Genomic DNA, 16,795 nt, shown 5'->3' on the forward strand with positions numbered 1-16,795 from the left:
AGTTTATTGTATGCCTTTTCAAGGTCGATCTTGATGGCCATATAGCCAGTACCACCCTTGCTCCAAATGATAGAGTGAATGAGCTCTTAAACTATTATCACATTGTCTGTTTCTCTCCTTCTTGGGACAAAATCTGTCTGAAGAGGGGAGATCAGATCACCTAGGAAAGGCCTAAGTCTGGCAACAATAATTTTCAACACAATCTTGTACATTGAGTTACATAGACTAATAGGGCGATAATTACCTAGTGATTCGGCACCATTGATTTTCGAAATAAGGACAATCTGGATCTTGTTAAGCTCACTCTAAACAGACTTGGTTGCAAAAATATTTTTAACTTCCTTCACAACAGATTTCCCCACTATGAGCCAAAACCGTTGGAAGAATCTTGCATGAAGGCCATCTGGGCCAGGGGATTTCCAAGCTTTCAATGACCAGAGCCCCCTTTTATCTCCTCATCCGTCACCTCAACTTCCAGCCCAATCTGATCCTCATCGAAATACGAGCTTGCCAAGTCAAGATGCTTAGAGTGTGGAAAGTAGAACAGGTATGGGTAAAGAAAAGACATGCTTACTGAGTAAGACAATTGCGGCACTGACTTGCCTAACAAAACTAAGGTGGGCTTGCACTCCAAAGAGGATGACCCATGTGTGTGATCAGGCCCGTGAAGGTGAAACCCCAGTGTAAAAAAAAAAAAAAATAAATTAAAAAAAAAAAAAAAAGACATCTAGGATGGCAAAGCTGTAATATACAACATTGGGATGAAAGAAGCCCATATTTCACTTGGATGAAAGCCCTGTGTACCCATAAAACCAAGTCCATTATTAAAGAAAATAAATAAATAAGTAAATGAAATGAAAGAATACTTCAAGCCTCGTCTTCCTTGCATCAGAAAGACACAAAGCCGAATCTCGAAGTGGGGGCATTTGTAGACATCAAAATTTTATGATGTATTAACAACCGTCCGATTGTTCATGATAAAATATTTGAGATCAAATTAATCTCCAATTGATGACGTGGACGATCAGCGAATGAAATCAAGTCACGCGGCAACATCAAATGAAAAAAGCCATATGGTAGCGTCAGAAGAAAAGAACTATATGGAAAGTTCTTATTAAATGAAATACCAAATTAAATTCATAATTCAACTCTCAATAAATGCTGAGAGAAAATTCCAAATTAATTACTATTGAGTTGCCTATAAATAGAGGCTTCTCATATGAGGAAAAGGAGAACACTTAGAGAGAAAACACTATCGACACTCTGCCAAAATAGAGAGTCATCTCTAAAGTTCACAAGAATTCCATTGTTCATCAAGGCCTATTCCTACTTCTTCAAATCAAAGTGGGGATTCTCCTTTAACCTAGTTTGAGATCAAGCCAACGGCCCTCGCATCAAATCAAGCACGTTCAACTATTCATTCAACTTGGAGACATCAAATCACGATTCAAGATCAAGCTTCATAGCCCATTTGGATAGTAATGTTTCTTGGAAATCGAATCAAAGGAATTTATTGTACTCTTTCATTGTAAAGATTCATACAGAGAATTGTACTCACATATATATATATATATACAAATCAAATACAAGTTGATTATTTGTTACACTATTTTGTGATCGTGTGATTCGTCTTTTACGAAAATTTTGTGTACAACAATCCCCAAAAAGCATCCAATTAATCCTGGATTTGGTTGCCCATAATTCTTCCTTCTAGTTCAAAACAAAATCTAGTTCTCCAAGGAGATCTCTTTCTAGATTCACCAGAAAAAAAGGACCTCGGCCTAGAGCTCTTTGAATGCCATCTAATTGAGCGAGGACTTTCCTCTTCTTCCCAAAGATATTACCAAAGTGCTCCCTATTCCAACTAGTAGCCTCTCGGAAAAAATTAGCAATAGTCGAAAGAAGGTGATGAGAGTTGTTCCAAGCTTGCTGAACCACTCGGGGAAAGGGCGAATCCAAGAGCCAGAAACTATGGAATTTGAATGATCTAAGGAGGTGGCAGGTAGGCACTGGATTGGTCTCCAAGAGCACCAAGCAATGGTCTGAGTGACACCTTATGTGATGCTTAACCCTTGCCTCTGGATGGAGAGTGTACCAAAGCGGATTCACAAAAAATCTATCTATGCGCTCTTGGATGAGCACATGGGCATCTCTGCAGTTAGTCTAGGTGAATTTAGGTCTGGAAAAGCCTAAGTCAACTGTGTTACATCTGTCTAAACACTCTTTAAAGAGAAGGGACCAATTAATACTGATGGCTTTTCCTCTGAGCTTATCATTATTTCGAAGAGGCTTATTAAAATCACCTGCAATAAACTAGGGCATACTATGCAAATCTGTGACTTTTGTGAGATTATTTCAAAGAATTGTTCTCTCCTCGAACCTGGGACTAACATATATAGTAGAGAATAAAAAGGAAGAATTGGAAATTCATACCTTAATGGTGGTATGAATTTCTTGCTCTATCTTGGAGAGAAGAGAGACCTCCACTTTATTTGAATTCCAGAGGAGCCAAAGACCTCCCGTATAGCAAATAGTATCTGTGTGAATTGCGCCATCAAAGGAGAAACTGTCTATGATGTCTTTGGCTCTCTCACCTCCAAGATGGGTCTCCATGATTACAAACAAATCCGGATCATGATCTCGGGTTAGATCCCTGAAGTAGCTTTAAAAATTGGGTTTTAAGACACCCCTACTATTCCAAATGATTATATTCATGACACAGGATTGGAGGGGGGGGGGGTCACTCATCTAGATGGGGCTGAGCCTTCGCTTCCTCCCTTAAAATTCATCCCATCTTCCTCAACATTGCCGTGATCAACTTGACTGCATGACAATTTCCTATAAGGCATGTGTTTATCAGCTGTATCTCGAGCATCCTCCTTTCCGACAGGTCCTATAGGTGGTTTACTTCACAAAGAATTGGCATGGGTGATACCTAGGGAACTGACCTCTAAACTGTCCGCCTCTCCTCCTCCGGTAAAGGTGCATCCTCTAGGAATTCCCACCATGGGTTTGGTATTTTCCCCCATAGTGGGTCTATCACCAGGAGATATCTAATTGTCATACTCTTCTCTGTCAACGGGAAGGTGAACCTCCAACCCTTCATTAACTTTGTGTTGAACCAGCCTCACACATGAATGGGTTCGCTCAACTCTCTGCCATAACTGTCCACCTTGTTTGTTAATGAGGCTGCGAACAAGAACTTAGGCTAATGTTCTGAAGAGGATCCATTAGGTGGCTGAGTAATCGGTGAGTAAAAGGAGAACAGAACCTAGGGTCTACTACTTTCTTTAGTGGTCTAGGGAACCCTACCTCAGGCAATTCCTTTTTGCCCTTGACAGATGGGCTTGAAAGGTGAGATGGCATTGCTTCTATGCGAGGAGAGCCTGGCCTATGAGAAAATTTTTTGGGAACATAGGGATCCACATAGCCCGTATCCCTGTCAACAGGCTTCATTAGGCCCCAGTTTACAACTGATGAGACCCTCCCCCCTTCAGTTTTCCTTTTTCCTTCTCTTACATGGTCATTCGCGTCCCCACACGAGACGCACATCGAAAAGGACCCTCAGGCGCACTACCTAAGGAATTAACACCCATAACATTTGTCGTATGGACATGCTCTTAGGATCTCGTACTCTTTTGTAGCTTGGGCCCTTGTCTTTTCCTGGTAACCATCAACCATGGACCGTAAGCATCCTCCTGGTCTGGATTGGTAGGGCCTTCCTTCAAGGCTGGCTCAACAGTGGCATGCACAACATGTGTTATGAGAGTTTCCATACCTTCTAGACCACCTTCCAGGGTGTCCGAAGACCTGCTCTCCCAGATGGTGTACAAACAACTGTCCTTCTGATGCCCAATCTATCTTCAAGAAAAGCAAAGCTTATTAATACCTTTATAGCTCACTGGTTGTTCGATGCCGCCAAGAAGAACATTAATGATTAGGGGCTTTTCCACGTCCACTTGGATATAAAGTCTCACGAACCAACCTCTGGTTTCAGCTGCAATGTGAGTGACAATGTAGAGAACATGCCCAATGGATTCACCAATATACTTAAGAACCTCTGGTTCGTAATATTCAATTGGCAGCTCATTCAAATGGACCCATATAGCGATAGATGAGACATTAGCAGACGAGGGTTTAAAGTTTGGCTCCCATGGTCTAATTGACAAAAAGTGATCCCCCAAAAACCAAGGACCCTTCTCTAGCAGCAAGTCATGGTCCTCCTTACATCCAAACCGAACCAGAAAAAAGTCTCGACCTAAGTCAATGATATCCATCCTTCTTATGGGACGCCAAAAGGCATTAAGCCTGGACTGCATAAAAGTGAAACCCACTGTCTTGCCATAAACCTTGACAATGAACGAGCTAGCCCATGTCGCTTTGATACAATGCTTAACTTCTTTGGACAGCTTCATCGTCTTGAAACCTTCTGTCAAATCTTTCACCTCCTTATTCGATTCTGCATCCGCTTCCTTCTAGTCACTAAAAGCAACAGCATGAGAGTATGCACTTGGGATCTCTCCCAAAAGTTTTTCCTTAAAGGACATCGGATATGACGGCGACCCTGGTGTAGGGGAAGGTGACTGTGTCTTTGGGCCAGGGGAGAAGCCTGCATGATGAACATCTTTAACTTTCTTGTTACTATGGGCAAGTTTGGCTTCCTTTTCTCAGGAGAGAGAAAAAGGTTTTGTACAGTCACTCATGGCAAGAATTATACTATCCAGAATGTCGACAACAACATGTCATTATTACTTTTGAAATTATTGAATTCACGCCACATGTAATTGGTTCCCGTGAAATAGTTTCAGATGGACAAAGACATGTCATTAGTGATTAATGAGCGGGAAGGTGAGTTAGGTGCACCTCCTAGCCAGTGGGAAGTAACAAGGTTAGTCCCATCATGAAGAAGTAGCGGGTCCCTTCTCACGTATATGCCTTTATTTAAGCTTAGCAATATAAACTTGTTACCGAGTAGGACATTAAAGTAGTTGAACTGTATGTTTATCCGCTTTTGGTTTAGTGACTCTTGAGCATGCCCAAGCTCGAGTTAAAGGACACCCCTTCCTACCATCATGGTCAGATATTAGCCTTAATCTCTCATTCAAGTGATTAATGTGATGCACATTCTTAATTTTTAACTAACTCATAATAGTTTATTTACTAGTAATTAATTAACACAAACATGTGCAACTCTTGTAATCTTATCTAATTAGGCTCTAATTTGCCACCACAGGGTTTAATCACATACATGGGACTTTGAGGGTGTTGCCATTGATACTTGGGACCAAACTACCAAGGGAGGGTAGATTAACACAACATTATTGTGATGGAAATGATTATGTTTGAAAATTGAATTAATGTAGTAGATCTTTGAGCTTCGTATCGACATGGAGGAAAAATAGGATCATTTTGGCGATTGGATTGGATAAAACACGTGGGTACTCCCAATAATTAAACATAAAGTTGTTTCTTAATGGCCACCTTGCAGTGCCCAATCAAATTTTGTCACGGTTACTATCATTCCTAACAGTACATGAGGACTTCAAAAAAGAAGTTTGGTCATTGCTGATTGATTGTGGATGAACTATATGTATATAAGCATAGGTGAGGTGGGCATTTAATGATTGTCAATCCGTGCTTAGAACGCCTATGAATGGAAACGGTGGTTGAATATCACAATTCACAACCTATTTGGGGGAGATTGAAGAGTGGAAAGGATGAAACTATGAAACTCGTTAGTTGTAGGACCCAGTTCGAAAAATTGATTTAAAAAAAGGCGATCAGAGATCCTGAAATATTATTGTTAATAAAAATATTAATAATGTATAGGAGTAATGATTCCCTTGCTAATTATTTCGTACACTTGCTATTGTACACGTACATGGTATTAAAAACACAATTTCATAATTTTAACTTAAATAGTACACCATTCAAAGGGAGTATATCAAAGTTTATAATAGCATTATAGCAAATATGTGACAAGATTAGAGGTAATTATAGGTTTTGCATAGTACAATATTGTACACATTTGTTACCGATCTTACATGTTGTGAGAGTGCCTTTTTCGTGACACTCAGGCCCAAGGATCCCGGGCCTAAATGAAAAATGAGGATTTGGTGGACCGGGCCTTGACTCACCGCAGCTAACGAGCTATTTAAGAATCAAGTGGATGCAGAGAATACTCCTGACAATATAAAGAAAAAGACAAACAAGGATATCGAAGAGTGCCAAAAATTAACAACGTAAATTCAGAAGGAAAGAAACAGGATTAGCAAAGCGATAAAAATTAGTGCTGTGGGGATCCTAGGAATTATGAAGCAATGTTTCATTAATACATTATCTGTTTGATTACAGAAAGCTCACTAGGACGTGATACAAGGTTCAATCAAGTTTAAAAATTGCAGTCTTGAATGACTATTTCAGCCTTCAAAACTTGTAAAGTTTGATTCTCGTTGAATCCGAGTATGTGCAATAGTGGCTTTTACAGGATGCCGGGAAGCAATACTTGTTTTTTCCCTTAGTATTTTTCTTTCTGCACAGATTTTCTGATAGTTTTTCCTGGAGAATTTCTTTTTTCTTGTGTTTCTCTCTTTTTTTTTTTGCTGCTTTCTTCACAACCCATCCCCTCCTTTTATAATGGAGTTTTCTGGGCTTCCCGGGGAACCGTTGGTTCCCCTGTTTTGCTCTTTTGCAAACAGAGCATGTCCTGTCCCCATCGTCTCAGTAAGTCCCTTTTCCGTTTTTTCTCATTCTTTCCTTCTCTCAGTTCTGATTCTTTTGAAAGCTTCTGGTTGGCCATCTTCTTCGGGACGTGCTGAGGTATGCCCTTCTCGGCATCCCCATTTCTGGCATCTTCCACTTTTCCCTTTTCTTTCCTATTTGGGCGGAATCCTGTTTTGCCATTTTTGAAAGTCGTTTGTTATCATTCTTCTTCCCTGTCCTGGTTCCCCGAGGCCTTTTTTGTCTGTGCCATGAGAGGTCGCTCGCGTTTTGCTTTTATTTCTTGTTTTCTTCTTCTGTCTTCTTTCTATCGATCTGTCCCAGTCTTCCTTTTTCTTTGTGCCTGAAGGAATCTGTGCTTATTGATGGTTTCTGAGGATCCTTGCTTCTTATACTTTGCCGTGGTCTTCTTTTTTTCAGATGCTTCTTTTTTTCTGGGCTTCAGGATCCTCTGGGCTTTTCTTTTATTCCCTCATGGGTCTCTCGTATCTATTACTTTGGGCTTAGCCTGAATTTTTCCTTTTGGGCTTGACTTGTTCTTTTTTTGGGCTTATTTCATTATGACCCTTTTTTAGACCTCAACACATGTAAACTAAGAATTTTCAAATCAGCTCAAAATTGAGTAAGTAATATCAGCTGAGCGAATAAAATAATGCCTTTTAAGTTTACATCCAAGTGAACAGTAGATTGTAAATTAAGCAACTTTAGTTAGGTTGTATATATTTTTAGATATACAACCCGGAAGTAGCATTTTTTTAATTACAGTAAAAAGTCCAAAATGGACGGATCCTTGGATCCACTAACTCAATAAAAACCATCAAACTACCACTGAAAGCGAGTGCAGAATGAGTTTTGAAAAAATATAAAGATACGTGTTATCAAGGGGTGACAAAATCAAAAGGCCACCTAAAAGCCTACAGCAAAAACAATCATCCGTCCATTTCTTTACTGACTCACTCCGTCTAAAAGCACATAAATAGTATAAACATTTTCAGCACAGATAAATTCAAATGAAATTGAGAAAAAAACCACAATTATGAGAACCAATCTATTTGAATATGAATAACTTTAAATGGCAACTTGGAAACAACATGAGGCGCTAAGAAGTGTATATACAGTCTTTGCTGGAATATATAACTTCTCCACGCCAAGACCCAGGAAATGGTTCGGTACTAATCAAACAGAAGGAAATAGTGATTATAAAAACCTAATTCATAATGGCAAAGTCTAGTGATAGGTAGAGGCCACATTCCAATAAGAACATTTCTGAAATAAGTGACCCCTAAAAGTAAGGCAAAATTTGCCAAACAGTGAAAATTCTAAAAAATTTTAGCCGGACAGCACGCGTTCAAACTTATTTAGTTAGTTAGACTGTTTTTGAAAGTCGAGTTTGGCAAACTCGACTTTGGGCTGGAGTACAGACACAATAGTGGCGTTTTTTTTTAGTGGCGTTTGTCAAAAATGCCACTATAGGTTCCCTATAGTGGCGTTTTTTATAAACGCTGCTATAGCCACTAGAAATACGCCACTATAGTGTTTGTTTTCCAGCCCAAAATCGAGTTTGCCAAACTCGACTTTCAAAAACAGTCTAACTTACTATATAACTTTGAACACGTGCCACGCGCCTAAATTTTTCTCAGGAATAGTTTGTTTGGCAATTTTTTCCAAAAGTAAGCTACTATTATGTGGTTCTGTTTAAAGTCCCAGTCTTGAAGCATTCCCCATTCATGAAGGACAATTACTTGGGGCCGATGTCCTTAAGGCCACAGATCTGCTCTTCTCCCATAGCAGACATCACTGAAACAACCAAATCTTTTCCATCACCAAATCCATCCTTGATCTGCATAATAGAATCCAAATAATCCATTAGGAAACAGTAGTGGCAACAACTTTTTTGAAACATATTTCATAGAATCTATTATATATTGCTTAATAATTGCCAAGTAACAAAAAATTTCAAGTTGTCAGAAAAATCAAATAAAAGTTTGGGTTGCCACATCTTCCTGTTGCAAAAGAGCAAATTGGAAACATATTTGGAGAAACATGAAAGGATCATATCCGAGGCGACCTACCACTCAGTGCACCAACCAAAAACACATATAAATAACCAGAAGTTATATGTGAAGAAATAAAATTAGCAATGCACCACCAGATCATAGTAATCAGAAAGATCATTACACAGTTCCAGCAAGGTGTAGATTTTGTTTGCATTTGTAATAAATGCAGGAGGGGAACACTAAGGTTCAAACTTAACACAAACAAAAACACTTGCTCTAGCATATCAGATAGGGAAAAAACCAAGTCACTAACCTGTGTCAGCAGATTGTCATCGGTTGGAAGCCTCAGGTCATCCTTAGTATTACCATTCTCAGTCAGCAGACTCACCTGAAGCATTCAACACTAAATATTACATTTACAGGTTTACTTAAATCTTAGAAAGTAATCAAAGAAAAATATTTTTCATACAAATCCATCCTCAGCGATATCAATCAGCATATAGTCAGTACGGTTGACATGAGGAACCTGTAATACAACAATATACATGTCAAGATCTCAGAAATACCACAAATACAAATAACTAACAGCAATAAAATAGATCCGAATGAATGAAAAAATAAAAAATACACACACACAATAGAACAACACCTCATCAAAAAAGTTAATGGGGCCATACTAATTTCTTGTACATAATGGTGAAGTTTTCTAGTTATTTAGATCATTTAATGGGTTACACAACTCTCATATGCCAGATAACCAAGTGAAAATTATAAATTCAACACATTTTTTTACAAAATAAGTAAAGATGTAGATCACTTTGTTTCACTGATTCAAACAAAGTCTATTGTCATGCTTCATAGATTTGTTTAAACAGATTGGTTCTATAACTAGCATGATTATTATACATAAATAAGAGTTTAAATTCATCAACTCCAACAGGCACCACCCTATCATAGTCTCTCCCTATAAATATATAAAGGGCTTACATCACAGTTGTGGGATGAGGGAACAATATCCTCAAGCTTCTTCCCATTGAAGATGTCAATAGCAACAAAGTGACACTTTGCATGACCGTGCTTGCCGGTTTTGGAAGTCGAAAACTCCACAACCTGCAATAAAGACAAAGATATTAACTTTCTATATTTTCTAACTAACAAACAATTTATTTACAATACTCATACAAAAAAATAAAAACAATTTATCTACAACATAACGATTAAATCCACAATTCAAGCACAATAGCTACAGGTTGTTAAAAGTTACACTTAAAAAGAACTATTGAAAAGAGAAAAAAGTGGCCCCCATGTACACAAGAAGTTTCCTTAGGGAAGTTACAAACATCATCTAAAGGTATCTATAAATTCCTCCAATCTGGAAAATGAGTGACCACTCAAAGCAGACATCCAATCATACATACCAAGGGCAAGCATTCAAGTTACACTTGTTAATTTCACACCCTTTTTTTGATCATTCAACATAGTTACAATAACAGGGGAGGGGAAATTTGAACCGTAGACATCTAGGTCGAAAGCACCAGGAAGTGCCCATTAAGCCATAAGGCTCTTGCCCACTTGTTAATGTTACGCCGCTTAATAAGTTTCTATTAGATATGTATTTTAACAACATTTTCTCCTTACAACTCCCATACTTGCAAAATTACAAGATAAACATATATCAATAACTATCTCATTTATAAAATTACTCACATTTGAAGTCTTTTGTATTTTAAAATTATACACAAAACATGTTTATGCATCGAATAGTAAATAACATTCAACTAATATGTAATTTGATTGAGAATGTTACATATATATATGCACAATTTTTATTAGTTATTACACTACAGTATTGTTGCTTATTTCACCTTAATTATCTTTTATTAGTTTTACCAATAAGCCAGAATGCTGCTTGAGCAAACAATGTTTATACAAGTCCATTGGCATTACTATATTTTTTAACATGGGTAAAAATTTCATTTCAACCCATGTTTAAAATAAATCCCTGCTTGAATACCAAGAAAGTTAAAGGCTTTCATGTAAAATGAGCAAAGAAATGTCATGCAAAATGTCAAGAATAAAATGTAATACACAAATAATTCTTATGAGCAAAATATTAAGAAATGTGCTTTATGTTGCGAATGAGGTGCGGCAATTACTTGCAAAACTGAATTTGAGAAGATAAATGAAGAAAACCTTGTCATAGTGTCATCTCAGCTGAGGCAAGCAATAATGCCAGGGTGGTCTCCTTCTATGAAGGTTCTTGGGATGGATTGGAGCAAGAGACACGGGGAATCAGAGGTTTCATGTAACATAGATGATTTTGTAGACAATGCAAATGTAGATTCTAGTCGTTTTGTTGTCGTTCATGGAGCAGGTTAGTAACATGGATCTATTCACGAATTGGGAAATGATTCTTTATGATAAGCATTGAAGACACTGAATTGAAATATGGTTATGATGCTAATTAATAGTATTGCATAAACAATGGGAATAATGTTTTTGAGTATAAAGAGCACGGTCATTTGCTTTATACTGCAGGACAAGTTACCTGTATTCTTTCAGGATTTGATGCTTTGAAGTTGTTTATATAGTTTTTGTAAAGTATGTGGCAGTTCAATTTATAATCTATTATGGTGGTTTAGGTTCTTTTGGGCACTTTCATTCAGTAAATCTGGGGTTCATAAAGGAGGATTGGACCAATCTCTTGTCAAGGCTGGTTTTGTTGCTACATGAATTTTTGTAAGATGAACTGATTTTTTGTATTTGTTATTTCTTTAGCTTTTGATTTCAGCAATTGTGTAGAACTTTTCTTCACTTTAGCCGATTGGGTTTGTGAATATGGATTGAATATATTTTTAGAATGATAGAAGTAGAAAAGAATTGGGCAACTGAGTATAGTTGATATGGATGCTAATTTATATAAAACTTGAAATTTTGTACCTATGCACCTTTCCTTGTATCTACCAGAACTGTTTCACCTGATTAAGGTTTTTGTTAACCCTGTTTAGATGCCATATTGTTTGGAGTATTTTTATATATGGAATTCTTTGAGTCCTTGATTAATTGGACTACCATGATTGCAGTTCAACAATCAACATTAGGGAAGAGAGAAGAAAAAAAAAAGATCTCCTTTTGAAGTATGATGCTGTATTTCATGTCAACCTACTATAGTTTTTTTGGGCCCTTGTTTCTCTTGGCCTGATTTTGTTTTGGAATTAGTTCAAAAGCTATATCGGAGCCAAATCTCAGATTCTAAGAAGATATTGACCGACAAAAAAGATTCTCCACATTCATTAATCTAAATTTATTTGGTATTCAATTATATAAAATTAGGCAATTGTGATGTCAGAATTCTCTGGTTAGATCCTTTACTTCAACAATTAGTTGGTCTACTATATAGAATATTGGTGAACAAGGAGTCAAGGATCTTTTCCTTTACCTAATTTATCCTTTTCTTTGTATTGTTTCCATTTTTTTTTTCAGGTTACAACTCTCAATCTTGAAGTTGTTAGAGCATTAGCCAGAGGTACTAATTTAGTTGTTACAATTCAACTTTTATGCATGTTTTCTCTTAACTCTACTTATCCAAAAAAAAAAAATTGTTATCTCTTAATTCTATATTTTATATATCTGCATATCTTCCTCTCCATCAAGTCTAGGTCTTTAATGCAAGTCAACGTTTTTGTATCAAAAGTGAAAGAATGCCATACATATTTCTTTATAAGCATTCCTTGCTCCTGACAACTTTGTCATAACCAAGTTGGCAATTTGACAACCATGTCACCAGCTTCCATGAAGTTCATATTGCAAAGTTATTGAGGTTAAGAATTTGCCAACTTGTGATAGTTTCTTCTTGCCTCATTATTTGTAATTCTTTTTTTCTTGCAATCTTTTGTTCATGCTTGATTCTATTTTTTGAAGTAAGATAATATGGTAAAATTTGCATTGACAGAGAATAAAAAAATTACAATTCCAGCAGACATTTGAATTTTTGGCCTTGCATGTCTTTTAGAAATGGGAAGCAAAGCAATTGCCCTTAGCAAAGTTTTGTCTTTTCTTGCAGAGGGTATTCCTTCAATTGGAATGTCTCCATTTTCATGTGGATGGTCAACCTATGAGAAAAATGTTAGAGGCCTCCAGAAAGACTGTTGTTTCACTATATGCACCAATAATGGAGGCTTGTTTTTTATTTTTAGATTCTTTCATTTCTGGAGATTCTGTCTCCTCTTCCTAAGTCTGAACTCTCATATCTTTTACAGATAACCTCAGCGGACTTGGCTGCAGTGGCTAAGGCTATTGACTCTGGTTTCATACCTGTAAGTTTGAATTATTTGATTTATGATAATAATACTTCAAAGCTTGAAATTATAGTAAGTCCTCCTGTTCTCTTGAAAATCAACTTTTCTAGGAAAAGTGAACAATCATCTGTATTGAGTAGTTACTGGTTAAACTTGTCACCACACACTCAAGTGCTTTACCTTGTTCGTCAAGTAAATAATCATCTTAAACATCAGCTATATTTAAGCTTAAGCCATTAAAAGGGAATTTTGTGAATATTATTAAACTTTTTGAAAACCTTTTTGTTGAGTAAGTATTATCTCGTTATTAGTTCTTATTTAGGAAGATATTTAGATAAATAGATGAAGATTACTAAAAGTGCAGAATCATATAATTTTTGAGATAAAGGAGGTGGCCTATGTCATACAGAGAGGATGATTCTTTTGCAACTAATAGTAAATGTTTTAGCTGCTAAAGATGTTTATTCTTATCTGCCTTCTAGGTTCTACATGGAGATGCAGTGCTTGATGAATTACAGGTTTGGTCCCTGTGAGACATGTCTATCACCTTTGTTAGTTATTAATTGTTAATTACCTCATTCATTTACTTTATAAAATCAGGGCTGCACCATATTGAGTGGAGATGTTATCATACGTCATCTTGCGGCGCACTAGGCCTGAATATGTTGTTTTTCTTGTATCCACTAATTTTTGTAAGTTCTTTTCATGCTTAGAATACTATAAACATAAGATTCTTTTATTCATTCTAGAAAAATTAGAACCAGATCTTCAGTGTTTTTACCTGATAAATGTTATTGAAAGTGAATGGTTTTTACAATCCTTTCTACTATCTTGGTATATCTTGTCTCTTAATCAAAGCTCCAAAGCAGTGATGAAAACAGCCTTCACTTCTTGTCACGTATAAATTTCAGTGAAATGATTAAGGGTGATGACATGGTTTTTGAGGGGAGAAAATAATAATTGGCTAAAATACTTTAAACACCCTAAGTTTGGGGTTCCTTCTAAATCGGTCAATTGAGTATGAAAACCTGTAATTACAGTGTTATGTATTACATTAATGTCAACGTGCCCCTTCCTTCAACATCTCTTAGGATCTTGTTATTTACCCATCCATAAACGACATTGTTTAGGATAGAAAAAAATAAAATAAAAATTAAAAAATAAATTGATGTTGCTTTTAGGTAGATTAACGACGAATATGTGACACCATAACGGAAAAGGGCATATTGACATTGTTGTAATAGTTGAAATTGCAAATTTTGAAAGTCAAAGAACCAAGTTTGAAGTGACCCCAAAGTTAAGGGATGTAAAATGCATTTTAGCCTAAATAATTTTTTTCTATTACCAAGTCTGCATTTGCCTAGCACTGATGCTACGCTTAAGCTGCGTTTGCATTTTTGGGCTGGTCCCATGGCACTGTTCATGGACTAGTCAAAGCACAAAAACACGTGAACAGGATTCGTGAACAGTGTTATGCCTTATAAAAAAATATTTTGCTACAATGTTTTCAGCAATAAGTTTTCAGTTTTTAGCAAAATAAATGATATCTAAACAGACCCCAAAACTGATCTTTGGAATTATTTATCATGTTCTATTAAGAACACAGATATAACTTTTCTGACATTATGTATCAAGATATGTATGTGAAGTTGGTTTTCCCAATATTCACATTTGACGCATCTTATACTTAGCAAGAGTTAAATTTCCTCTCTGATTGATATGTATCAAATGACATTCTATGCTGTTTTCCAATTAATGTGGATTAAAGACAGATGTTTTGGGTGTATATGACCATCCACCAATAGAACCTAATGCAGTACTCTTGAGGGAGATTGGTGAGTACTTGTTATAAAACCTTGATCTTATAAATGCATGGTATCTTAACGAGTTCAGTTGGCTTGTTAAATGTTGACTGAATGGGCATGGAAAATTTTCCCATTATGGCAGCTGTTGGCAAAGATGGGAAGTGGTCTGTTGTGAAACCAGTGCTTCAGAACATGGATAAGCAAGGAGGTTAGTGAGAAAAGAATTGAGATGTTTTATCTCATCTTTACATGGCAATATAAAGATCCATTGTTTTATGGTGACAGTTTAATAGGAGGTACATCTGCTTTGCCACTTGTTTTTAGTATGAGCTTATAGGATATTCAAGGATTTTTCTTCTTCCATCTACAGTGAGAGCAGCATCAACATAAAGCTAGATTAATCAAATTGATTTTCATTGCATGTACAAACTTTCACTATGTTTTCAGTATCGGATTTTGCTTCAGCATGACTCATGTGATGGAATGTTAAAACTATAGCTTTAAATGCCGGTTGCTTCTACATGCCTTTATGTCTAGCTCAACATTAAAAATAAATAAAAAATATTTTCTGTGCTGTGCTGTGTTTGTTGATATAATGGTGGATTTAGATATACAAATATTGCGAAAAGTTGAGCATCTTGTAAAGTTACTCCTTTGTGTTCACTTAAACTGGGGAGATTCAAACAATGGGTGTCTGTAAATATTTACAATTAAAAAAAAAAAAAAAAAAACTGTGCCGTGTTTGTTGATATAATGGTGGATTTAGATATACAAATATTGAGAAAAGCTGAGCATCCTATAAAGTTACTCCTTTGTGTTAACTTACCTTTAGAAACATAGGATTTTAAACAGGCACAAGAATATGGATCTGCTGTTTTAGACCAGAGCTCCAAAATTTAATATATGTTTTCTCATATTCTGTCAACAGTTAAAACAACTGCAGCTGCTCATGATACAACTGGGGGTATAGAGACCAAAATAGCAGAAGCTGCAATGATTGCAAGACTTGGAATCGACGTTTACATTGTGAAAGTAATGACTCCTTTGTTACAATTTTACTTAAATCTTTTTCAATTTATGTTTTGAGAGTTTTTAGTGATTAAGCTTAAGCTAGATGCAGACAGCCACAAACCACGCATTAAAGGCCTTTAGCGGAGAACTCAGAGACAACATTCCTGATGATTGGTCGGGGACAGATCCGATTCGTGAGCTGAGATTGGCAGCTAAGACCACCTTGTATAATGTCGTTAACATTCTGATCAGCCATTCTTTTACACTATGATATGAATGTGTCAGAAAATCTAGACCCTCAAATTGATTTGAGTTTGAAATTGTTTTAGCACAGGTGCTCATTGATAACCCTGGAAATGCTCGCAAATTGAAATTTGTAATCTCTTAACATTCAATGTATTCGGCCCTCAGTGGAAACTGACATTCATGCAGGGCTTGTTTATTATCCTGTGGCCCAGTTTGCTTGCCAGAGGGTTTACTATTTGGGTCATGTTACAATTGCCTATTGAGGCAGTGTGTTTCTTTAGAGTCGTACTCATGGTTGTCAAAATCTCGATCTGGATCCTACGATCCTACGATTTTACGATTCCACCTACTCAAAACGATCTAAATCTTTCAGAGATCTTAGCGATCATTTAGGATTAGTAGGATCGTACGATTCTAATGATCCCAAATGACCTTTATTTTTTGTAATCTTTTTTAACTTGACAGAAGGCTTAGTTGGACCCAAATGAAAAATAAAATCCCAATAGACCAAGTTTTTCTACTCTAATGTAGAGAGAGTGTCAGTTAGATTCAAATAAAAAACCTTCCAATAGAGTGTTACATTTTAAAGCTTTTAGCATCTTTAAATAATGCTTACAAATGAATGTAGTGATGTATGGTAATTATATCAATGAATGTATAATTTATATGATTATTTAACATACCAATGTGTATTTTTTTTTTCTCAAATAATGTAAGA

General features: G+C 36.4%; 1 protein-coding gene and 1 pseudogene across 1 annotated transcript; one reads left to right on the top strand and one right to left on the bottom strand.

The window, feature by feature from the left end:
- Positions 1-8,389: 8,389 nt before the first annotated feature.
- Positions 8,390-10,661, bottom strand: LOC115981359 (eukaryotic translation initiation factor 5A-like). The gene is made up of 5 exons (XM_031103505.1): positions 10,608-10,661; positions 9,705-9,827; positions 9,187-9,243; positions 9,031-9,105; positions 8,390-8,560 (listed from the first exon to the last, which is right to left on the bottom strand). The coding sequence occupies exons 1-5, from the start codon at positions 10,659-10,661 to the stop codon at positions 8,459-8,461; spliced, it is 411 nt and encodes a 136-aa protein (XP_030959365.1). The 3' UTR covers positions 8,390-8,458.
- A 16-nt stretch (positions 10,662-10,677) lies between these two features.
- Positions 10,678-16,102, top strand: LOC115981360 (annotated as a pseudogene).
- Positions 16,103-16,795: the final 693 nt, after the last annotated feature.

This window comes from Quercus lobata, chromosome 3, assembly GCF_001633185.2.
Source record: "Quercus lobata isolate SW786 chromosome 3, ValleyOak3.0 Primary Assembly, whole genome shotgun sequence".
Taxonomy (NCBI): Eukaryota; Viridiplantae; Streptophyta; class Magnoliopsida; order Fagales; family Fagaceae; genus Quercus; species Quercus lobata.